The sequence below is a fragment of the Phascolarctos cinereus genome, unplaced genomic scaffold, assembly GCF_003287225.1.
Source record: "Phascolarctos cinereus isolate Bilbo 61053 unplaced genomic scaffold, phaCin_HiC Scaffold_3;HRSCAF=262, whole genome shotgun sequence".
NCBI lineage: Eukaryota > Metazoa > Chordata > Mammalia > Diprotodontia > Phascolarctidae > Phascolarctos > Phascolarctos cinereus.
In genome coordinates, this window is record NW_027555736.1 from 252,340,806 (window position 1) to 252,366,761 (window position 25,956).

Here is a 25,956-nt window from a genome sequence, read left to right on the forward strand (position 1 = left end):
GAATGATTCAATACAGCATACCTTCTAGGACAATAATGAGCAAATATGAATAAGAATACTTTTTTTTAATTCAGTATTCTAATTGATGGTTAGTAAATTTTTTTAAATAATTAATTTACTTATTTTTAGTTTTCAACACTCACTTCCATAAGATTTTGAGTTTTCAGTTTTCTCCCCGCCCCCCAAGATGATGTGCAATCTGATATAGGCTCTACTTAATACATTCATATTAAGCATATTTTCCCATTAGTCATGATGTAAAGAACAATTAGAACTAGCAGGAGGAACCATGAGAATGAAGCAATAAAACAAAACAGCAAAGGAGAAGGGGAACAAATAGGATGCTTCGATTTGCATTCAAACTCCATAGTTCTTTCGTTGGATGTGGGTAGCATTTTCCATCATGAGACTTTTGGAGATGTCTTAGATCCTTGCATTGCTGATAAGAACTAACTCTGTCAAAGTCATTCGTCACGCAATATGGCTGTTATTGTGTACAGTATTCTCCTGGTTCTGCTCACTTTACTCAGCATCAGTCCGTACAGGTCTTTCCAGGTTTTTCTGAAGTCTGCCTGCTCCTTCTTTCTTATAGCACAATAGTATTACATTACATTCATAAACCACAACTTGTTCAGCCATTCCCCAACTGTCAATCCAAACTCTTTTAAAAATTAATTTATTTATAGTTTTCAACAATCACTTACATAAGCTTTTGAGTTTTAAATTTAACTTTGCAAAATTGAGTGAAATCCTGCTGGGGAAAAATGGACATTTAATGAAATTGAGTACTTTAAAGCATTCCTGATGAAAAGACCAGAGCTGACTAGTCATTCAAAGCAAGACTCAAGAGAAACATAAAACGGTAAACAGGAAAAGGACATCATAAGGATTCGGTAAGGTTATACTGTTTACATCCTACATGCAAAGATGATACTGTAGCTCCTAAGATTAATTTGTAGATGCAGCTTTTTTTATCTAGTAAATTTTTACTATTTCTTTTTTTAATTTGATATTTTATTTTCCCCCAATTACTTATAAAAACAATTTTCAACACTCATTTTTAGAACTGAATTCCATGCAATTTAATATAGGTTATACATGGGTAATCATGCAAAATGTATTTTTCATGTTGTAAAAGAAAACATAGACCAAAATAAAAACCCAAGAAAATTAAAGTTGAAAAAAGTATGCTAAGATCTGTAGTCAGACTCAATCAATTTTTTCTCTGGGGATGGATAGCATTTTTCATGATAAGTCCTTCAAAGTTGTCTTGGATAATTTCTGAGAATAGCTAAGTCATTCATGGTTGATCATATTACAATATTGCTGTTACTGTGTATAGTGTTCTCCTGGTTCTACTTATTTCACTTTGCATCAGTTCATATAAGTCTGTCCAGGTTTTTCTGAAAGCATCTAGCTCATCATTTCTTATATCACAATAATCTTCTGTTGTAATCATACCACAGATTGTTCAGCCATTCTCCCGATTGATTGGGCATCCTCTCAATTTCCAACAGAAAAGAACTGCTATAAGTATTTGGACATATATCCAAATTGCTCTATATAATTTTGAATCAGTTCATAATTCCACCAACAGTGCACTAGTGTCTCAGTTTTCCCACATCTTTTCCAACATTTATTCTCTTTTTCTGTCCTATCAGCCCATCTGATAGAGTACCTCAGTATTGTTTTAATTTGCATTTCTCCTATCAATAGTGATTTAGAGGGGCAGCTAGGTGGACATATAACACTCACTGGTTGTGTGACTCTGGGCAAGTCACTTAACCCCAATTGTCTCACCAAAAAAAAAAAGTGATTTAGCGCATTTTTTTTCATATGGCTATAGTTTTGATTACTTCATCTGAAAACTCATAATTTTTGAAAAATTTTTATAAAAATCATACTTTTTGATCTTTTGTCAATTAAGTAATGGCTCTTTATTTTTTTTTAAATAAATTTGACTCATTACTCTATAAATTTGAGAGATGAGGCCTTTTCCAGAGAAACTTGCTCCAAAAATATTTTCACAGTTATGATTGCTAACTCTATTTCCCTCCATCCTATTTTTCCCCATTTATTCTATTCTCCCTCTCCTTTCACCCTGTCCCTCTTCAAAAGTGTTTTGCTTCTGACTACTGCTTTGCCCAATTCACCCTCCCTTCGATGAGCATACTACTACATTGTTGGTGAAACTATAAACCGGTACAAATATATTGGAAAGTAATTCAGAATTGTGCAAATGAAGTGACTAAAATGTCCATACTCTTTGAAAGATTCCACTAGTAGGCCTATATCTCAAGGAGGCCACTGATTAAAAAAAAAGTCCCTACATACAACATATTTAGAGTAGCACTTTTTGTGATAACAAAGAATTGCAAAAAAAAAACAAAAAGGGGGGCGGTGCTCACTGTATAATGAGAAGCTAAATAAATTTTAGCACATGCATGTACTTAATTGTTATAGAATTGTAAGAAATGATGACTATGGGAGTTCAAAGCCAAGATGGTGGAATAAGGCAGGAACTCACCTGAACTCTCCCAAATTTACTTCTAAACAACTATAAAATATGGCATAACCAACAAAAAAGATGGGGTGAAACAATTTTCCAGCCCCAAAACAACCTAAAAGGTCAGCAGGAAAGGTCTGTCTCACTTTGGTAAAAGAGGGGCATGGTCCAGTGCAAACAGCATCCGGGCAAGCTAGCACCAGGCTGCACCCCAGCAAGTCAGTGGGAGGCCCTGTTCCCCATCACAGGTTAGCAGCAAGGGCCCATAGCCCCAGTACAGTGATACAGTAGGCAACTGTGAGGCTTCAAGCACCCATACAGCCAGCAAGTGGTCAGGCCCTGGGCCCCTGGTGCAAGAAGCTTGTGATAGTGCCCTCTCAACCTCAGAAGTATGCTCAACTTTAAAAGTCATGAAATAGGCCCAAAGAATGAGGCAAAACAAAAAAAAAGAACATGGCCATAGAAAGTTACTATGGTAACAGAGAAGATCAAAACACAAACTTGGAAGAGGACAACAATGTTAAAACGCGTACTTGTGAAGCCTCAAAAGAAGGTGAATTGGTCTCGGGCCTAGAAAGAACTCCTGGAAGAGCTCCAAAAAGAATTTAAAAATCATAGATAAAAGAAAAATTGCGAATAGAAATGAGAGTGATGCAAGAGAATGATGAAGAAAAAGTCAACAGGTTGGTAAAGGAAGCACAAAAAGTGGGAACAGCTGTACAGAAATTCACTGAAGAAAACAACTCCTTTAAAAGTAGAATTACCCAAGTGGAAAAGGAGGTAAAAAAGCTAACTGAAGAAAATAATTCCTTAAAAATCACAATCGGGGAGGAATGATATCTAAAAAATAAGGGGTGAGAGAAATTGGGAGAAGGAAAAAGGGAGAGGTAGAATGGGTTAAATTATCTCACATAAAAGAGGCAAGGAAAAGCTTTTACAGTGGAGGGGAAGAAGAGGGAGGTGAGAGGTGAGAGGGAACGAGTGAATCTTACTCTCATTGGATGTGGCTTAAGGAGGGAATAACATACACACTCAATTGGGTATGAAAATCTATCTTGTCCTATAGGACCGTACTAGGGAAAGGTATAAGGAGGTGGGCGAATAATAGCAGGGAGGGCAGATTGGGGGAGGGGGTAATCAGAAGCAAGCACTTTTGAGGAGGGACAGGGTCAAAGGAGAGAATAGAATAAATGGGGGTTGGGGTGGGGTGAGTTGGAGGAAAATATAGTTAATCTTTCACCACATGACTATTATGGAAGTGTTTTGCATGACTACACATGTATACCCTATATTGAACTGCTTGCCCTCTCAATGAGGGTGGGAGGGAAGGGAGAAAGGGAAAGAATTTAGAACTCAAAGTTTTAAAAATGAATGTTGGAAATTGTTTTTGCATGCAACTGGGAAATAAGATACACAGGCAATGGGGTATAGAAATCTATCTTACCCTACAGGAAAATAGAAGGGGAAAGGATTAGAGAAGGGACGGGGTAATAGAAAGAGGGCAGATTGGGGGAAGGGGTAATCAGAATGCAGAAGGGGTAATCAGAATTTTAGGGTGGGGGGAGGGAAGAGATTGGGAGAAAAATTGGAATTCAAAATCTTATAGAAGTGAATGTTGAAAACTAAAAATAAATATATAAATTGAAAAAAAATTAGAATTGGGAAAGTGGAATATGACTCATCAATGAAGCATCAAGAATGAATCAGACAAAATCAATAGGTTGAAAAAGTAGAAGAAAATGTTAAATATCTCATTGGAAAAAGAATTGACGTGGAAAAGAGCTCCAGGAGAGATAATTTAAGAATTATTGGACTACCTGAATGTCATAATCAAAAAAAAAATCCTGCATATCATATTTTGAGAATAAAAGGATTTAGAAACTTCTGCCTTAAAGAATTAGAGGGCTTGGAATATAATATTCTGGAGAGCAAAGGAGCTAAGATTCCAACCAAGAATCATCTACCTAGTGAAACTGAGTATAATCCTGTGGGGGAAAAAATTGATATTCAATGAAATAAAAGACTTTTTGGCATTCATAATGAAAAGATCAGAACTGAACAGAAAATTTGATTTACAGATACAAGACTCAAAAGAACCATAAAAAGGTAAACAAAAAATAGAAAGCATAAGGGATTCAATAAGCTTAACCTGTTCACATCCCTATACAGGAAGATGATACTTGTAACTTTTAAGAACTTTATCACTGTTAAGGCAGTTAAAAGGAGTATACATAGAGGGTGCAGGTATAAATTGACTTTGATGGGATAATATCCCAAAAAAACAAAATTAAGGGGTCAGAAAGATAATTGTACTGGGAAAAGAGGGAAAGGAGAGCTAGAATGGGGTAAATTATTTCACATGAAGAGACATGAGAGACCTATTACAGTGGAAGGAAAGATGGGAGGAAACAGATATTTGTTCACAAAAACAAATTACCAATAATTTACTAAGCTTTCCTTCAATTTGTAGTGCTCTTTAATATTCTAGTTATTAAAGAAGTATAGTCCTCAATGTGCAAACCAAAAATTTGGCTCTTAAAATTTTTATAAACTTCTTTCCTTTTACTCTCTAGAGAAAGGGTATTAGCTGCCTTCAATTGATGATATTTTACTGATCTTTAGGCCTTGGATTTCAGCCTTGACGGAAGCATCAACTTAATGGAGTTGACCTTGGCACTAGAAAATGAGCTTTTAATCACCAAAAATGGCATGCACCAGGCAGCCCTGGCCAGCTTCAAGACTGAGATCAGGCACTTGTCGTGAGTTGATCAAAAATCTATCCTGTTACTGTGTCCTTTAATTCTTTCTTTCTTTTTTTTTTTTTTATTAAAGATCTACCACCAGTATTTATTAAGAACTCCTTTCTTAAACAGCATCTTTTTTTTATGTTTGTAAATTTAATTTGAGGTGAATCCAGTATTGTTAAATGTTCATTTCTCTTAGTGACTTCCTGTAATATTTGTTTGTTTGTTTGTTTGTTTATTTTTATTTAAAAAAATTTTTTTTCCATATGCTTTTGAGTTGAAATTTTTTTCTCCCTTTTTCCCCCCCACCTTCCCCAAGACGGTGCACAATCTGACATAGGCTTTACATTTACATGCCCATTAAACATATTTTCACATTAGTGAAGTTGTAAGTAAAAATTAAAACCAATACGAGGAACCATCAGAAAGATGAAACAAAACTCAACTGAAGGTAAAAATAAGTGATAGTGATTCGACTTCCATAGTTCTTTCTTTGGATGTGGACAGCATTTTCCATCCCGAGGCCTCTGGAGATGTCTTAGATCCTCGTAATGCTGAGAGAAGGGTTCAGTTTAACATTCTTAGTCATTGCACAATGTGGCTGCTATTGTATAGAAAGTCCTCTTGGTTCTGCTCACTTCACTCAGCATCAGACCATATAAGTCTTCCCAGGTTTTTCTGAAGTCAGCCTGTTCATCATTTCTTATAGAACAATAGTATTCCATTACATTCATATACCACAACTTGCTCAGCCATTCCCCAATTGATGGGCGTCCTCTCAATTTCCAATTCTTTGCCACCACAAAAAGAGCTGCTACGAATATTTTTGTACATGTTGTCCTTTAATTCTTATCTAGCAATTTGTTAAGGTAATTATTACATGGCATCTTCTATTCTGTGTGGAGATATGGCAGCTCTTTGGTTGGGTATCCTCCTGTACTAACATACTTTGAAGTATATGCAGATGGAGTCTTTTTTTTTGTATTGTAAATAAAATTCTGAAATATTCTTAATGATGACTTTTTGTTACCAAAACAAGCAAGTATATGAGGTCATTGAGATAAGGGCTTTGGGGTTGGGAAATTGTAAGTGCTATTGGGTTAGGAAATTTGCCTAGGAATGGTCTAACTTCAACTCTGTTTTCCTCCAGGGAGCAAATTGACCAAGTAACCAGAGAAAAAGAGAAGTTGCAGTCAGATCTTGAAAAAGCTGAAAAACTAAAGTCTTTAATGGCCTCTGAAGTGGATGACCATCATGCTTCCATAGAACACCAATATGAATATAAACCTCAGGTAAGACCAGTAGTAGTCTGGAAATTCATTCACCTACCCCTTCATCAAAAGACATTGTATTAGTATCACCAAAGCAAAACTTAGAGAACTGCTGCTTAATTATCTGAATAAAGTAGGATATAATGGTTGCCATTGTAATAATTTATGTGACTGTCTAAAGCAGGGGTAGGGAACCTGAGTCCTCATACAGCCTTCCAAGTCCTTAGGTGCAGCCTTTTGACTGAGTCCAAGTTTTACAGAACAAATTCTTTTATTAAGGGGATTTGTTTTGCGAAGTTTGGATTCAGTCAAAGGGCCACACTTGAGGACCTAGAGGGCCACATGTGGCTTTGAGGCCACAAGTTCCCCACCTCTGGTTTACAGGAAAACAAAGAGATTAGATGATTTATTTCAAGGTCCTTTTTATCTCTTTGATTTTATCTTTTGCATTTACATTATTTTAAGATGATGATGTAAGCATTTTGATAGCAGCTTATTGGTACTCCTACATGTAGGAAACTGGAGGAAGTATACAAGGAAAAGATAGCATCTTTCAAGAACGATATCCAAAAGGAGAGAGAACAGATCCTGCAGCAGGTAGGCAAACAGCATTTGGAACTGGAGCAGGAAATAGAAAAGATGAAAACTGAAGAGAACTACATTCGGGACCGTCTTACCTTCTCCTTAAAGGTAACAAACCAAATTAAATAGCCAACACATGTAGTGCTTCAAGGTTAACAAAGAGTTATATGTATTTGATTTCATTTGATCCAATCTTGTGAGGTAGGTACTATTGTTACTTTAATTTTACAGATGAGGATGAGGATGAGAAGGTCAAATGATTTGCCTAGGTTTGACAGTATGAGTCAAGATTCAAATTCAGGTCTTCTGACCCCTACATTCTATCCAGTATACCACTTAGTTGCCTACCATAATACAGAACAAAATCTTCCTCACCCCTAATTCTGAAATATGGGTACTTTTTGGAGAAGACTTTAAGAAAAAAATACAATCTCTTGCTGTCTTTCTATATCACCTGAATTTCTCAGTGTTCCCTCCCCCCTTAAAAGAGAGAAATCTTTTATGTTAAGGATTAAAAAGGGGCAGAGAGAGAACAGTATAGTCAAATAAGCAGCATGCCAAAAATCTGACATTATACCCATACCCATAGTCCCCCAGCTCTGCAGAGAAGGAAGTGCCTAGTAGAAGACATTTAATCTAGAAGGGAATAATTTTGGATTGTTATCAGTCCAGATTATTTTGAGTTGTTTCATGAGATCTAGTCATCTCTCTTCAGGCTTGAATTGTAGTCACCAGTCTTGGTTCTACTCATCCTTAGTGTTCTGCTTTTGTCTTCTCATTGTTCTCAGATGAAACATCTAGTTAATTCACTGACCTATCATTGTAGTCAAGTACATTTTGAATACTGGGTTCTGGTAGAACCTCTGAATCATACTGTATGACTTTTTTGTTTTGTTTTGTTTTTTAGGCAATTGGGTTTAAGTGACTTGCCCAGGGTCACACAGCTAGTAAGCGTCAAGTGTTTGGTCTGAGGCCGGATTTGAACTCAGGTCCTCCTGACTTCAGGGCCGGTGCTCTATCCACTGCGCCACCTAGCTGCCCCCATACTGTGTGACTTTGTGCAAATCTCTCTACCTCTCATTGGCTTAGGCAACTCACTAAAGGTGAGAAGTTGTAGAGAACCAGGTGCCTGCCTACATTGGCAGAAGGAAATTTTCTCATCCTGAGTTCTCCATGTCAGTGAAATAAAATATCCTGCCCAATATCTTGAAAGCTTGAAGTGCGTTGGTTTTCTTTTCATATTCCAATGCAGGCCTATGAATAGAGCTTCTACACCTTCAGCTACAAAGATTAGAATAAATAAGATTGCCAACAGTGATAATAGTAACAAAATGCGGATTATTACTCTCTTATTTTCTAACCCTTGACTAATGTTTTCAGCTGCAACAAAGCCAGCTGATTTTGTCAGTTCTTTTTTTCTCGAGTGAAGATGTTTTGAGGCTTTATAGGCCACATATATTTTCAACTAGACATGGCACAAATGAATTAGCTTAATAAAGTTCTGTTTGACCTATAGAATCTAGCTTGTCCTGGCCAACATTTATGAATACCATTGTTTCCTGGCCACCATTTACTACTACTGTTACTGCAGCTACTATACATATTCTTGTTATTGATTATAATAATAACTCACATTTATATAGCACTCTAAGAATTGCAGATTGCATTCTTCATAGCAACCCTATGAGGTAAGTAGTGCAAATATTATCATCCCTATTTATAGATGAGGAAATTGAACCTCTGACAGGTTAAGTGACTTCCCCTTGTCAAATAGTTAGTATAAGTATATGAGGCAGGATTAGAATACAGGTTTCATATTTCCTAATCTAGCATTTTTTTTCTTCTACAGCATTATTATCTCTGATGCCTGGTTTTTATTAGGCCTGCTCTAAATTTATTTTGTATTGGGTTTATACAGTGTACTTATTTTTATATTTGCTCTATATCAAAGGTTCTTAACCTAGCCTATAAACTTGGTTTTAAAAAATGTAATTGGTTTCTTTTGTAATCCTTTGTATTTTGTTATTTGCATTTAAAAACATTATTCTGAGGAGGGATCCATAAACTTCACCTTATGACACACAAAAAATTATGAAGTCTTGCTTTGAATAGTACCTAAAGTTCATTATTAAAAGACTGTTGTCATATTATCTCTCCTTTAGGATAGCCAAATATGTGGAGCAACCTTAATGGGTCTCAAGAATCCCTTTTCTGGGTGCCAGATGTGTCTTCTGGATTACTCAGAGATTCTTTGTACACACATATCTTCCCCTGGCTAACAATCTTTGTTTACTACTGGCATCATCTTTTCTAAAAACAAAAACAAAAAAACCCATCGTGACTAGGTTTTATGTCAGTGGTTTTATGTACCTTTAGCTCATTTCAAAATGGAGGAAATAATAGTAATAAGCAGTGTTTTATGCCTTATAGGACATCGTGCAAAAATTAGGGAAACTTTTTATAAATGTGATTTTCAATTTTCTCTAGGAAAACAGTCGTTTAGAAAGTGAACTACTGGAAAATACAGAAAAGCTTGCAGAGTATGAGAGTCTGATAACCAAACTGCAGAAGAATTTGGACAATATGCTAGCAGAAAAGGTCAGATGCTTGTTTAAGATGATATGATTTATTCTTTTTTATTTTTTTCTTAATGTAAAAACAATTAACATTTTAAATATTGATTATTTATGTGTGATCATGTGAAAGATATTTCCATATTGACCATTTTGCCAAAGCAACCCTCTGCTGAAAAAAACCCCAAAAGTTTAAAAAGTATGCTTTGATCTGTATTCAGACTCCATCATTCTTTCTCTGGAGGTGGATAGCATTTTTCATCAAAATCCTTTATAATTATCTTGGATCACTGTATTGCTGAGAATAGCTAAGTCATTCGCAGATGATCATCATACAATATTTCTGTTACTCTGTACAATGTTCTTCTGGTTCTGTTCACTTTACTTTGCATCAGATCATGAGTCTTCCCAGTTTATTCTGAAAGTATCCTGCTCATCATTTCTTTCTTTTTTTTTCACTTAAGAATATTCATTTTTTTTCTAATTACTTGTAAAGATAGTTTTCAACATTCACTTTTATAAGATTTTGAATTCCAAATTTTTTTTTCTACCTCCTTTTCATCCCCCTTCCCCAAGATAGAAAGCAATCTGATATAGGTTATATATGTACATCATATTAAACATATTTCCGCATTAGTCATGTTGTGAAAGAAGAATCAGAACAACAGGGGAAAATCATGAGAAAGAAAAGACAAAAAACAAAAAAAGTGAAAATAGTATGCTTCAATCTGCATTCAGACTCCATAGTTCTTTCTCTGGATATAGATCTGCTTGTCATTTTGTAAAGCACAGTAGCATTCCATTACAATCATATAACATAATGTGTTTAGCCATTCCCCAACTGATGGGCATTCCCTTAATTTTCAATTCTTTGTTATCACTAAAAGAGCTGCTATCAATATTTTTGTACAAATAAGTCCTTTTCCTTTGATCTCTTTGAGAGTTAGACCTAGTAGTGCTATTGCTAGGTCAAAGGCTAGGTCACAGTTTTGTAGTCATTTGGACACAGTTCCAAATTGCTCTTCAGGATGGTTGGATTAGTTCACAACTCAATTGACAATACATTAGTGTCCTTATTTTTCCACATCCCCTCCAACATTTGTCATTTTCCTTTCCTATAATTTTAGCCAATCTGATAGGTATGAGGTGGTACCTCAGAGTTGTTTTAATTTGCATTTCTCTAACCAATAGTGACTTAGAGCATTTTTTCCATATGACTGTACATAGTATTTATTTCTTTTTCTAAAAACTGCTCATTCATATCCTTTGACCATTGATCAATTGGGGATTGACTTATGGTCTTATAAATTTGATTCATTTCCCTATATATTTGAGAAATAAGTCCTTTGTCAGAGAGACTTGCTGTAAAATTTTCTTGCTTTTCTTCTAAACTTGGCTGCATTGGGAATTGTGTGTGTGTGTGTGTGTGTGTGTGTGTGTGTGTGTGTGTGTGCACACGCATGCGCGCGCACAAAATCTTTTTAATTTAATGTAATCAAAATTAGGGCATGTAGGTGGTTCAGTGGTCAGAATGCCAGGACTGGTCTAAGGAAGACTTATCATCTTGATTTCAAATCTGGTCTCAGACACTTACTAGCTGTGTGACCCTGGGCAAGTCACTTAACCTTGTTTACTTCAGTTTCCTCTTCTGTGAAATGAGCTAGTGAAGAAAATGGCAAACTACTCCAGTATTTTTGCTAAAAAACAAAAAATGCCCAAATAGGATCATGAAGAGCTGGACATGACTGAAAACAATTGAGCAGCAATGAAAATTGTCCATTTTATTTGCCTTAATGCTCTCTAGCTATTGCTTTGTCGTAAATTCTTCCCGCATCCACAGATCTGAGAGGTAAATTATTTCATGGTCCTCTCTTTTGCTTATGGTATCACAATTTATGTCTAAATCATGTACCCATTTTGACCTGATTTTGGTATACAGTGTGAATGTTGGTCTCTGCCTAGTTTCTGCCAAACTATTGTCCAGTTTTCCCAAAAATTTTTGCTAAATGGTGAGTTATTGCCACCAAAATTTAGATTATTGTGTTTATTAAATACCAGATTACCACGGTCATTTACTACTGCATATTGTGTATGTAATATATCCCACTGATCGACCACTTCATTTCCTAGCCAGTACCAGATTGTTTTGATGACTATCACTGTGTAATATAGTTTGAGATCTGGTAGAGCTAGGCTATCTTCCTTCAAATTTTTTTTTATATGGATTCTCCTGATATTCTTAACTTTTTGTTCTTTCAGATGAATTTTATTATTTTTTTGTAGCTCTAAAATACTTTTTTGGTAGTGTGATTGGAATTAATTTAGTTAAAATTGTCATGTTTATTATACTGGCTGAGCCTACCCATGAGTTAAGTAAATATTTCTCCCTTTGTTTAAATCTAACGATTTGTGTGTAAAGTGTTTTGTAATCGTCTTCATATAGTTATGGGGTTTTGTCTTGGCAGGTAGGTTCCCAAGTATTTTATATTATCTGCAATTATTTTAAATAGAATTTTTCTTTCTAGTTTTTCTTGCTGGGTTTTGTTGGTAATATAAAGAAATGTTGATGGTTTATGTGCATTTATTTTATATTTTGCATTGTTGCTGAAGTTGTTAATTATTTCAATTAGTTTTTTAGTTGATTCTCCAGGATTCTCTAAGTATGCCATCATCTGCAAAGAGTAGTAGTTTTGTTCCCTCATTTTCTATTCTAATTCCTAAAGTTACTTTTTGTTAAAATTAGCATTTTAGTACAGTATTGAATAATAGTGGTGATAATGGGCATCCTTACTTCACCCCTGATCTTATTGGAATCTCTTCTAGCTTATTCCCATTATAGATAATGCTTGCTGGTGGTTTTAGATAGATACTACTTATCATTTTAAAGAAAGTTCCATTTATTCCTATACTTCCTATATTTTTAAAAGGAATGGGTGCTGTGTTTTGTCTAAAGCTTTTCCCATATCTATTGAGATATATGATTTCTGTTATTGATATGGTCGGGTATGCTGATATTTTCCTAATATCAAACCAATTCTGCATTCCTGCTATGCTCTTCATAATATATGATCCATGTGATATATTGCTGTAATCTCATTGCTAATATTTTATGTAAATTTTTTGCATCAATATTCATCAGGGAAATGGGACTATAGTTTTTTTTCTCTGTTTTTGCTCTTCCTGGTTTAGGTATCAGCACCATATCTGTGCTGTAAAAGGAATTTGGTAGGTCTCTGCCTATTTTTCCAAATAGTTTATGTTTTACTAGAATTGATTGTTATTTAAATGTTTGGAAGAATTCATTTGTGAACCCATCTGGCCCTGGGGATTTTTTCATAGGGAGTGCATTGATGGCTTGATCAATTCGTTTTTTGAAGATAGAGTTATTTAAGTATTTTATGTCCTCTTCTGATAATCTAGAAGATTTATATTTTGTAAATATTCATTAATTTTCCTTAAATTGTCAGATTTATTGGCATATAATTGGGCAAAATAGTTCTAAGAATTGTTTTAATTTCTTATTCATTGGTGGTGAGTTCACCCTTTTCATTTTTGATACTGGAGCTATTTTGGCACCTTTTTAATATCAAATTAGCCAATGGTTTATTTATCTTATTTGTTTTTTTTCTCCATAAACCAGCTCCTAGTTTTATTTATTAGCTCAAAAGTTTTCTTAGTTTCAATTTTATTAATCTCACCTTTGGTTTTCATGATTTCTGATTTGGTGTTGAATTGGGAATTTTTAATTTGTTGTTTTTCTAGTTTTTTTTTAAAAGTGAATGCCCACTTCACTGATCTTCTCTTACTCTATTTTATTGATATTAGAGTTCAGAGATATAAAATTTCCCCAAATATTCTTTGACTGCATCCCATAAATTAAAGTATGCTGTCTCATTGTTGTCATTTTCTTTAATGAAATTATTAATTGTTTCTATGATTTGTTCTTGGACCCACTAATTCTTTGGAATTATATTATTTAGATTCTAATTAATTTTTCATCTATCTTTCCACTGTCCTTTATTGAACATATTTTTATTGCATTATGATCTGAAAAGGATGCATGTAATATTTCTGCCTTTCTACATTTGATTGTGAGGTTATTATGCCCTAATACACGGTCAATATTTGTGTAGGTGCCATATAACACTGAGAAAAAAGGCATATCCTTTTCTATCCCCATTCAATTTTCTGTTGGTTTTATTATGGATATGGTCATTTATGCTGATAGTTTTCCTAATATTGACCTGGCCTTGGTATTCCTGGTATAAGTCTTGCCTGGTCATAGTGCATGATCTTTGTGATATATTGCTGTAATCTCCTTGCTAGTATTTTAGGAAAACTTTTTGCATCAATATTCATTAGAGAAATTGGTCTAAGGTTTTCTCTCTCTGTTTTAGGTCTTCCTGGTTTAGGTATCATTACCGTATTTATGTCATAAAAGTAATTTGGTAGGACTTCCTTTTTGCCTATTTTCCCAAATAGTTTCTATAGAACTGGAATTATTTGTTCTTTACATGCTTGGTAGAATTCAGTTGTGAATTGATCTGTTCCTGGGTATTTTTTCATTCAATTTCAATTTCTTCTTCTGTTAATTTGGGCAATTTATATTTATATTTTTGTAAATATTCATCCATTTCACTTAGATTGTTAAATCTGTTGGCATCTAGTTGGGCAAAATAGCTCCTAATAATTGTTTTAAATTCGTCTTCATTGGTGGTGAACTCACCCTTTTCATTTTTGATATTAGTAATTTGATTTTCTTCTTTCTTTTTGTGAATCAAATTAACCAATGATTCATCTATTTTATTCTTTTTTTTCCCTTAAAAACAGCTACTAGTTTTATATATTAGTTCAAAGGTTTTCTCACTTTTCTTGATTTCTCCTTTGATTTTCAGGATTTCCAATTTGGCATTTAGTTGAAGATTTTCAAATTTATTCCTTTTCTAGCTTTTTTTAGTTGCATGCAATTTATTAATCTGCTCTTTTTCTATTTTTATGTGTCTTATTCAAAATGATAACAACAGTCTCATTTGAAAAAACCTCATGTTAAAGTAGTTTAACTTTGGTTTGGGATCATTGGTAGTGTGGATATGTGTTTTTGCAAATATCTGTATTAATGTCAGTTATGTGAGTTTGGGAAGCAGGAGAAAACACATAATACCAAGAAGTAGCAGTCTGGTTATCTACAGTTGATTGAACATTTTGTTTTCAGTTATTTGATGGTATTTTTAAAAATAATTATAAAACTCCTTTCAGGTGAAAGAGGCTAGATAAAACCTAGAAATCAATGTCTAGCATGTTACAGATGAGGAGGGACATCTGTGAAAGCTCTCTACTAGCTTTTTTTCCTCTTGCAGTTTCATGACCTAGATCCCAACAGTGCTGAGTTCCTTTTGCAAGAAGAAAGACTAACTCGGATGAAAACTGAATATGAACACCAGTGCAGAGTAAGTGTTAGAAGAATTCCTTTTCTGTTGCCTTGAAGCATAATAGTTAGTTGAAGAACCATGCAAATTGCATTTAAAATATAAACGAATTTAGAGAACTTGTGCTGAATGGAGCTTGAGTTACTAGGGCTTGCTAGAAGGTAAGACTTCTATTATATTCAAGAAAGGAATTACCACATTGTTGTCTTGCCCTCAAGAACCAGGGTTTTGCTCTTCATGTTTTATTGTTGTTGCTCTAATGTTACAATTTGAATTTATCTCCCATTTTATTTTGGGCCATTTTTTCCCTCAGATGTTACAAGACCAAGTGGATGAACTCCAGTCTGAACTGGAGGAATATCGTGCTCAAGGCAAAGTGTTTAAACTTCCTTTCAAGAAGTCACTTTCCGAGGAGTTTGATGTTAGACATCACAGTACGGACCTTGACCAAGGTATACACACTCAAGCCTAAAACTTTTGAAACATTCTTTGTTGAGACCTAGGTATGTTTGACTCAAATCATAAGAAATGAAAAAATGACTTGTCAACATTATTTTACTAAGCTATTCAGCTATATCTGGGAAGAAGGAGGGAGTTTTTGAGAGAGTTTTCATTTTGTTCTTTGAAGTCCTAATCACTGAAGAGATTACCTTAGGAACTACAATTGATCTAGGAATTTTTGAAATGAGCAGATATAAAATAATGTCTTTGATTTAATAGCTGGCTGATACTATGCATAGTCCCTTGATTATTTAGACTTAGATACTCAATTACTCTTGGATTTCTCCATATATATTCCAAGAGAATACTTAGGTGTAAAGGATGTATCAAGGACCCTGGGATTTTTCTGCATCTCTATTATGTTGTTTCTTGATGGCCTTGAAGATGAAGTGAATATTTTAGATCAAATTTAAGAACCTAAGGGGTATAGGACAGTTTTAGTGGTAATACTGGTCCTAGAAAAATTAAAGTTTGCGAAGTTAGTTTTTTGTCGTGTTTCCAGATACACCAGAAGCACATGTCTATTATTTCTTTTCCTTTCCCCCAGCATTTTTTTCCTTTGACAAGCCCTTGCTCAGTTGCATCTCCTTTGCTGTATTTTTGCCTTTAGCTAGTTCTTAGATAATCTCTGATAATATTGCAACTAAAATTAGCTGTGTGGTTGCCCTTCCCCCTTTCCTTAGTAGGGCATTTGTATTTTGAAAGGAGATTCTTAGAGATAGAAACTAGTTTAGAAAAATGGCAGGTAGGCTAGGGGAGGAGGGTGGATATTTCAAAACATGAGAGCTGCTGACTGGTAAGATTTTCCTTACATATAGCAGAGAAGGACTAAAGACCCTATCCTGATACTCCAACCTTTTAGCCATTAATTTCGCTCACTATCAAGGCCTGGAATTGTGGGAAGAAATGGTCCATAGACTTTACCAAACTGAGAAAAGTTTCCATGATCTAAAAAAGGTTAAGAACTCCCCTAGATAATATATAAAATTCATTATTTGAAAAATGTTGATGTTAACTTCTTCTTTTGCAATCAAATATGTGGAATAAACCATAGTGGATCTCAAGAATTATATATCTATATCTATCTATCTATCTATCTATCTATCTATCTATCTATCCACACACACACACCCATATATATAGTATCTATCTATCTATCTATATGTATTATATATATCTATATCTATATATTGTATATATCTATTTGTCTGTGTGTATGTGTGTGTATATGTGTGTATGTATTCTGGATCATCTAGAGCTCTATGTACACATCTTTCCTCCTTTGACTATACATCTGCCAAATGGCTTAGCAGTTTAGGAGGGTTAAAGTTGTTGCTACCAACCTCTCTCCATCTTCCTTCCCTGCTCAAGAGAATAAAAGCATAGTGCATTACCCCTGAGTTAAAGGACAAATTTACCCAAATATTCACCTAGTACATAGATGAGGACTTCTTTGACCACAGTAAGTTCTGCATACAGTTATTTCCTGAATTCCCTGAAGTATCATAGGCTGAGATAAAATGTCTTATCTCAGATTACAGAGTTGTACTTTATTGGGGGGGGGGAATGTAAAAAGCAGCAAAATCTAGTGTAAATGGGCTAATTTGTATTTTAGGATTTGGTTCTGAAAATTATAATCCACTAAACATGAGCATAGAAGCAGAATTGATTATTGAACAACTGAAAGAACAGCATCATAGGGACATGAAATGTTTAACGCTGGAACTCGAGGATAAAGTAAGTAGTTATTATTAAACTTCAAATGTATGTCCACCTTCCAAAAGGGTAAAAAGTTTTTGCCATTCAGTCAAAATCTACATCTTTGAACATCAACAGGTCTTTATGAGTTTTTCAAAAACTCTTTTCATGAACAGTCTTCTTTCTCTGAGAAACATTTTCTCAAGTTAGATTGCCCAATGGATTGAGTCCTAGTCTTGGAGTGAGGAAAACCTGAGTTCAAATATATCTGCAGATACTTCCTGGCTAACTCACTTAAACTTTGTCTGCCTAAGTTTCTTTAACTGTAAAATGGGGAAAATAATCATACCTACTTCGGAAAGTTGTTATGAAGATCAAACTAGATCATATTTGTAAAGAACCTAGTACAAGTGCCAGGCACATAGCAGCCACTTAAAAAATGCTAATTTCCTTCCCTTGTCTTCAACTGATGAAGAACTTGTCTTATTTTCCTTAACCCTAACTCCCAAAAGTTAGTTATAGATTATGCTAGACACTTACAAAATTATTTCCAACTGGCATTTTTGGTTTCTTAATATCCAGATCCACCTCTAACTTACATTAAAAAAAAAAAGAAAAACCCATCAACAACATAGGAATCACTTTTGTCATGTAATTTGCTTTCCAGGACAGTAAGTTGCAGATAAATTGCCATTGTGTGAAAAGAATTTCTATGCCAGTAAAATCACAGATCCCAATAAAAAAAGATTGCATTAGGAGGGAGGGATACTTTTCTAAGTTTAAAGGAAGACATTCATTTCAAAGTGCAAAATGTCCTTACAGAGTTTTTTTAAGGTCTAAGAGAGTTAACTTCAGCAGCTCTATAAAATGGAATGAAAACACCAAAACTCACATGCACTTCAGTTTTGACCCATATTGCTTTGTGAGACTAAAATTATGACTTTCTAGGAAACAGGGACCACCAAGGAAACCAGAGTTGTGCCCTGGTGTCTTGATATGTGTCCTGGCAGCTAGATGATATAGTAGCTAGAGTGCCAGGCCTGGAGTCAGGAAGACTCAACTCTCTGAGTTCAAATCTGGCCTCAAACACTTACTGGGTATGTGACTCTAGGCAAGTCTCTTAACCCTGTTTGTCTCAATTTCCTCATTTGTGAAATGAACTGGAGAAGGACATGGAAAACCACTCCCAATATCTTTGCCAAGAAAACCCCAAATGGGATCGCAAAGAGTCAAACATGACTGAAAATGACTGAACAAAATCTTGATATCACCAATGATGGGTTATTTTCTGCATTTACTTATACCTACCTGGACCTCTGAAATTTTACAATTTTGTCCTTTTTATTATTTTAATTTTTACTTACATAATTTAAAATGTAGTCTACATGAAGATACACCAAATTAAAGAATAAGCTTCTTTGAGGCAATCACTAAAACAGTGCAGCATATTGAAGAAGAAATATGACAAAGTTCAGGAAACAGTGTTTCTTATGCCACTTTTAGTCTGGTTAAAATTCCTATACATACACACACAAACACAGACACATACCCAAAGTGTATAATCACAAGGATGATTAAAAATACAAAATGAAATTTTAGTTTGATTTAAATTTTTAGACTAATTTGATCTATTTCAGAAGCAACATGAAAACTTAATTTTGTGCACACTTATATGTTCTGATTTTGATTGTATATTTTCAGTTTTAGCATGGCTATGCCTTGAAAAAAACTGGGCCAAATCCAGATAAATTAAGATGAGATAGGAGGAGCAAGTAAAAATCTTTGAAAAGATTGAAACAGATTCTTTACACAGAAACTACCTCTGGGTCTAGATACTAGGTGACATCCAATGTATCTGTTAGTATGACATAGTAGGATCATCTGGTGGACAGCTGACTTTGGTGGATAATTTTCCTGAGATTCCACTGTGTATATACTCATATAGCAAAAATTTTGGAGTCTCTGGAGGAAAAGTCTTGAAGGAGACAACCATCATCATTTTGTTCCTTTATTTGATTTTGAAATTAAATGACTTCTTCTCTTATTTATGCTGTAGATGATCCATTATGAAAAGCAGTTAGATGAAACCAAGGCCAACTGTGAAAAAGAGCAAGAAAATGTGAAACAAAAGTACAAGAATGAGATGCATGCCTTGGAAAAACAATTAAGTGCCCTTAAAACTGAAATTGCAGAACTACAGAAACAGACAGTTGCTCTGAAGAAAGAACAACAACAAACAGACTGTAGGTATATAAAGGAGAAAAATGAATTACAAATGAAGTTTAATGAAGAAAAGGCTCATCTCCAGGAGAAGCTGAAGTTAGAACATGAAGCAGCTCTCAAGAATCGACTGCAGCAGGTAGAGGAAAGCTTTAACAGAGAGAGGGAGGGTCTCATTCAAAATGGTACCTGGGCTGAAGAGAAGATGAGAGACTTAGTTAAGGCAAAGGAAGAAGAGAAACATAAACTTGAAGAATTTTACCAGGAGCAGCTAAAAAGCCTAATGGAAAAACATGCTCTTGAGAAAGAAGAGCTACAAAAGAAACTACTAGAAAAGCACCAAAACAAACTGCAGGAGGAAAGGTAAGAAACCAAAGATAAGTGGAGTAAGAGTTAAATGAGACTGCTCTGCATGACATTAAAAGTACTCAATCAGTTCAGTAAGCTCAGTAACAATTTAATAGTCTACTGGAAATTTTCCATTTTCTAAAAACAAATTTTGGCATCATGTAGGCACAGTACTAGCTTTAGATTATTAAGACTGCTATGTAAGTGAAGATGAGTTTGTCTTTTTTTTTTTAAGCAAGGCTTGTTGGCATACAATACCACACATGTGACATAGCACATTTAGAATGATGTGAGAGCAGGACTAGCACAATTTTGGCCTATTATTTCAAAGGCCTCTTTCCATTCCAAATATGTTCATAATTGTTTTGCAACTAGGATTAATGTGAGTTTAGCACAAAGGAAGGTCTCTCAGTAGCTTGATCTAATACTTCGTGTTCATTTTAGCTTTTCCCAGTGCAGTTTCAGATGTGTAAGTAGAAATGCTATCATACTGCATTGTTCAGAGTGTAGTCATATTTCATAAGTTGAACTATGAAATAATATTTGGATTCCGTGCTTAATCTTATGCTATTTCACAAAACAAAACAACTAAACTCATTCCTAAATATTTGCAGATAATCTGATTAATATTCTAAAAGTAATTAAAGAATTGTTCTCATTTAAAGTTGACAGATTATATACATTGCCTAACCAAGGTGAGAGTTATGTTAATATGCACTTGTGTATTTAATGTCATTTTAGGTGTTGAGTTCAATTAGTAAGCTCCTTATCTTTATGGCATGCTATTCAGAATTTTATTCTCATGGAGGAGGAAAGTCATTTTTCTATAGAAAAAATAGTTTTAAAAAGCTTTCATGAGGTCAGTGTGCCTTTATGATAGCTTTTTTTCCTGTATTTAGACTCAAACTCCTTTTATATTTTTCACATAAAAAAGTGGCTAATTATTTTTAGAAGTATGCAAAACCTTCACAATAACTTTCATATAGGGAAAAGGGTGGAGTTGGGGAAAATGTTGCTATTTGTTTTATGAGTTGGCAGCAGTTTCAGTAATGCTGTCTGTTAACCACATTTAGGAATAAAATGGAAATTGAGTATAATAGAAGAAACTCTCACATAGAAGCCCATTTTCTGAATGAATGCCAAAAAGTCCCAAGCAAATATGAAGACTTCCTAATAAACCTGAAAGATTCCTATCAGCAAGAGCTGAAGGACCTAATGGAACAGCAATATGAGGAAAAATCTAAGTGGGAATTTGAAAAGGATGAACTCATCCAGGAGTGTGCTGAAGCACAAGAACAACTTAAACAGACACTGAAACATGAGAAAGCAAACTTTCTTGCTTTGACAAGACAGCAAGAGATACTAGAGAAGAAATATAAAGAACATTTAATCAGCTTAGTAGCTGAGAAACAGCAGCTGCAAAAAGACCTAGAGGAACTAAGGAATGTGGCTGAAAGTCAGCAAAACCAAATGTTCAAGCAAATATTTGAGCCCAAGAACAGTCATGAAAAAGGATTTAAAGATGGCGAGCGTTTCACGTCTCAGGTAGATGAAACAGGGAAATTAGATAGGCAGAAACTTAAAGAGCAAGAGATTAAGTGTGAATATGAAAAGGAAGACATAGCTTCTCAATTTCTCACAATGGAGGACTTCAACAAAAAAACTTGTGAGAAAGCAGACAGAGAGAAAGTTGAGCTAAGTTTAGAAATTCCTAGACTTCAGAATAAGATAAAGGAATTGCAGCATGGAATACTTACCAAGCCTCAGAGTAGCTACCAAGTAGAAACAAGTGAAAATGCAGACATGGCTAGTGAGATGTCACTGGTTCAGCAAGGTACACAACTTTTGGAAGAAAATGGTGATATTCTCATAAATCTGCAACGGGCCCATGAGAGGGCCGTAAAGGAAAATGTCAAAATGGCTGCTGAAATCATCAAGTTACATCAGAGGCTACAAAAATTAGATCCAGAGTCAGTGACATTAGCTTCTTTAGAGGAGTCAAATGATGACTTATTCAGAACTTCACTGGAACAAATAGAGATACTTTCATCACAAAACAGAATAAAACAAGGCGAAGGCATTGTTACCCATAGTCTATGTGAATCACTAGATGACAATGTTCAAGAATCGGAAAGGACAGAAATAAGTTCTTTTCAGACACTAGAAACTAAAACGCAGGAGTCTTTAGGATCATTAGAGGGTTTTTCTGAGTTAGAGAATAATGAAGTAACAAGTACTGAGAGTTTGGACCTAAAAAATAAGTTTCCTCATCTTCAGGATAGATTGAAGGTCTTACACACAGAGTCTGATCAAGCTTCTGACAATAAGCAGGATTTAATTTTTGATGTTTCTATTCTAAAAAAGAAAGTAAAAGTACTTGAGAATAATCCTGAGGCTATTGCCAAGTATAGATGTTATATGAGGACGCCAATCGGGAAAATTACTGTCTTCAGGAAGAACTCAAAATGATGGAAGCACAATATAATAAGGAAATGGAAAATAACAGAGATCTCACTTCAGAAGTTTTCAGATTGCAGACTGAGCTGAAGAAAGTTGAGACAGTAACTAAAGCATTCCTCAGGATTAAACAGAGCTATGGTGAAGTTAAAATTGAAAATGAAGACCTGAAGACTCTAGTTTTGAGACTTGAGGATAAGATTGAGAAACTCCAGGAAAGATCAGTGGAGCAGTATGAGTGTTTCTCTTTAAGTGAAGTTGGTTTAGACACCCAAGAACTAGAAGCTGAAAAAAAGATACTAGAACAAAATAAAAGGCTGGAACGATGGGATGAAAAACTTATGAATGTGAAGTCTGTTTTAAAAGAATGTAATCAAGAAAACCTGACCTGTGGGCAGGAAGACACATGGCCTCTAGACAAAATAAAGGTATCTGAAGATTTCTGGCTTCAGGGAAAGATGAATCCTGAAGAAAACTCAACTAGACAGACCCAGCTTAAAAACTGAGGAAAATGCTGTATTCTCAGACCTTCAAGGGAAATTTCACTGTAATGACACAAGAATAGCAGAATTAGAATTGGAGAAAAACAAGTTACAGGAGCTGACCAGGCAATTAAGAGAGAAAGTAACTAATTTAGCTAAACAAAAACATCTACCTACTCGTGGAGAAAAAGAGGAGGAACTGAAGTCAATGATGTATGACTTACAAAACACGTGCAGTGAGATGCAGCACAAAGTTGAACTACTGAGGTAATGTATGCCTATAAATTTTTTTTATGGAACCTGACTCTAACTCCCCTAACTTCTGCTGCTTGTTGTGCTTAGAGAAACTAATCTGTCAATCTTGGAGAAGCCCGAGTAGCATTGTTGATTCCATCTACTTCTGTATTAACAAGTAGAGTAACCTTTCCTAGAAGAAAATCTCTTGATTGCAATTCCTCTTTAGTAGAGCAAAGTATTCTAATATGAGATGTAAAAATTAAAAACTTCTATTTTTGCTATTTAATTATCTACATCACAACAGGCACAAAATCACGCTAAGACAACTTCCAAGTAGCACACCATCAGCCACTCTATTTGGTTTTAAGGTTGTTTTTTGCCAAAGATGTTGAAATTGCTTCATTTAATGAGACATGTTTTAGAATAGCCTTTGTGTATAATTGTCATCACAAATAAGACTTCTTAACACTAACCTAGGATGAATGCATTCTTCTTGATTTTTAGCTTTGTGATCATTTGCTTTCAATATGAGTTGATTTCTTTTAAAGTAAACATTAGGAAATATTCCCTTTTATCAAAGAAATCTTAACCTTAGTGGGGGTGAGGGAAGACTATCAATACCTAGAAATCCATATTCCTGTGTATTTATGACAAATGTAAAGCTAAATTGAACCACTACCCATTTAGATTATATGACATAAAGCTTAAGGTAGCAAATTGTTTTTCTTAAAATTGTTTTTTGGGACTGTTGCCTTAAAACAAATCATAGCCCAATTCTGAATGTAAAGTTCCTCTTCCCTTTCCTTTCTGTTATATTACTAGATATTCTTATTCTCTTCTCTGTCTCTCTGTCTCTTTCTCTCTCTGTCTCTGTCTGTCTCTCTCTTTCTCTCTTTCTTACACACACACACACACACACACACTCACACACACACACACAGAATTAATTTTGGGATTTTGACAACATAGTTCTAAAATTGTTGTGATGGGTCATCTTTTATATCAGCATAGTCTACAATTGAAACAAACACAGGTTGCTTTGAGACACACAAAAGCTAAGCCCCAAAGCTGACACACAAAGCTGGAAAAATTAGGTTTAACTTCCATTTCTAGCCTTATGTTTTAGTTTTCCTCAGCCTACTTTTTCCTGATGTGTTTTTCAATAGTGCTTTTCGTTCAATAGTGCTTGGCAACCTATTGCCAAGTAAAAATAATGAAAATTTTTCTTCTCAATGGCTTTAGAGCATTTGCCTTTTTGGAGGGTTCTAAAAATGTTTTCTAAAAATGCCAGATGCTTGCCTTATTTTAATTCTATTTTTTTCTCTGCACTTTAGACAGGAGTCTGAAAAATTTCAAGAAGAAAACTCTATTTTAGGGAAGGAATTTACCACTTTAAATGGAGAAGGTAGCATTTCTTACCTAAAATTAAGGGAATTAAGGGGATCTCAAGAAGAAATATGGTAAGAATATAAATATTTTTTGTATACTCGTTATATTTACCCAAACATTTAAGGAATCATTACAAGAACTAAAATTTACTGTAATTTTAAAAGATCAAATTTAAAGTTTTCTTTCCAATGTCACTTTAGGAAAAAAATAGAGACTGTAAACAAGGAAAAAATTACTATACAGAAGATGGTCGAAAACTTTAAAAAACAGGTAAATGGATTTTTATATTCTCCAATTTCAATTTTTCTTGATTTAGAAAATTTCTATTTCTGTTAGAAATGATCACATTTAAGTAGCCTCATACAATTTTTCTTTGGATTCATATGTGACACTGAAATCAAAATCAGAGGATAGACTAGAAGCTCTAGGAAAAGTATCTTTTGTTGTTTTCTGTCCTCTTCAGTCCATAAAAGATCTTTAGACACTGAATAGTTAATGAACATTTCAGGATGATGAAAACTTGACACTGGAGAGTCCAAATATGTAAAAGAGAATACTTTGTTACTTCAAGTTGTGCAACTTTGTCTGAAAGCAGATTATTAGAGAAGACAGAGCCCAATAAACACAGACTGCAAAATCAATTACATACCATTACCCAGAATTAGAATTAATGAAAGAGGAGTTAGAGGAAATCCCTATCTCATGATTCTCATAATGCCTACCTGTAATGGGAAAGACTTTTGAGAAACTATATATAGAGGGCTGGTGGGGTGAGCGGCAGAAAGACCCAAGTTGCTATATCTATTCTTTAGGAGAAATGGACAAAGTCGCTTCAGATGACTCAGTTTCCATTTTAACTAGGTTTCAGAATTAAAAGCCAGAAATCAGCACTTGGATTTGGAAAATGCAGAACTTCTCCAAAAGAACACTGAAAATGAAGCAGACCTTCAGTATCTTCATCAACATTTAGCACAAATCCTGTGTCACAAAGAAAAAGAGATAGGAAATTGTACATTAGAAGAATGGGGAAAACAAAGTTCAAAGCTAAAAGAGGAGCTAGACAACTGCACAGCAAAGGTATGATCTGTGGTAACTAAAAGTTTTTTAATTGCAGTTCATTCTTGAGGAGGTCGTAAGCTAAGCTCTCAGTCTCAAGTTTGTCCTATGCATGAAGGGACTTTTAGTGTTTTTATATAAAAGATAAAAAGTATAATATTCAAAGACGATTCAAGAAGCTGGATGCGGGATAATGTTTGGGAAGACCGCAAGAACCAAAGGTGGAATCAATCAATTAGCATTATTATATACTTATTACTGAGTCCTTTTAAAGTACTAGGTTCTATGATGGATCCCAGAGATACAAATATTAAAGTGAGATTCTGGAACTTTACCTTAAGGAACTTGCATTCTAACAGGGATATTCAACTTGTTTGCACCTAAGTAAATAGAGAATATGGTTACTGTCCTTCATTCTTGAAGAGGACCGAAAAATAACATCACTATGTTGGGGTCAAAGTACAGT

At 34.6% G+C, this 25,956-nt stretch overlaps 1 protein-coding gene across 1 annotated transcript in view; it reads left to right on the forward strand.

Annotated features, from left to right (window-relative positions):
* Positions 1 to 25,956, forward strand: part of NIN (ninein) — a 164,871-nt gene that overhangs the window by 83,818 nt on the left and 55,097 nt on the right. The window contains 14 exon segments of the mRNA XM_021004667.2: positions 5,129 to 5,265; positions 6,401 to 6,542; positions 7,014 to 7,211; positions 9,591 to 9,701; positions 15,034 to 15,123; positions 15,416 to 15,554; positions 17,219 to 17,340; positions 19,358 to 19,884; positions 20,943 to 22,276; positions 22,279 to 22,787; positions 22,789 to 23,075; positions 24,380 to 24,505; positions 24,635 to 24,704; positions 25,296 to 25,511. Coding sequence (XP_020860326.2) covers positions 5,129 to 5,265; positions 6,401 to 6,542; positions 7,014 to 7,211; positions 9,591 to 9,701; positions 15,034 to 15,123; positions 15,416 to 15,554; positions 17,219 to 17,340; positions 19,358 to 19,884; positions 20,943 to 22,276; positions 22,279 to 22,787; positions 22,789 to 23,075; positions 24,380 to 24,505; positions 24,635 to 24,704; positions 25,296 to 25,511 — 4,008 coding nt within the window.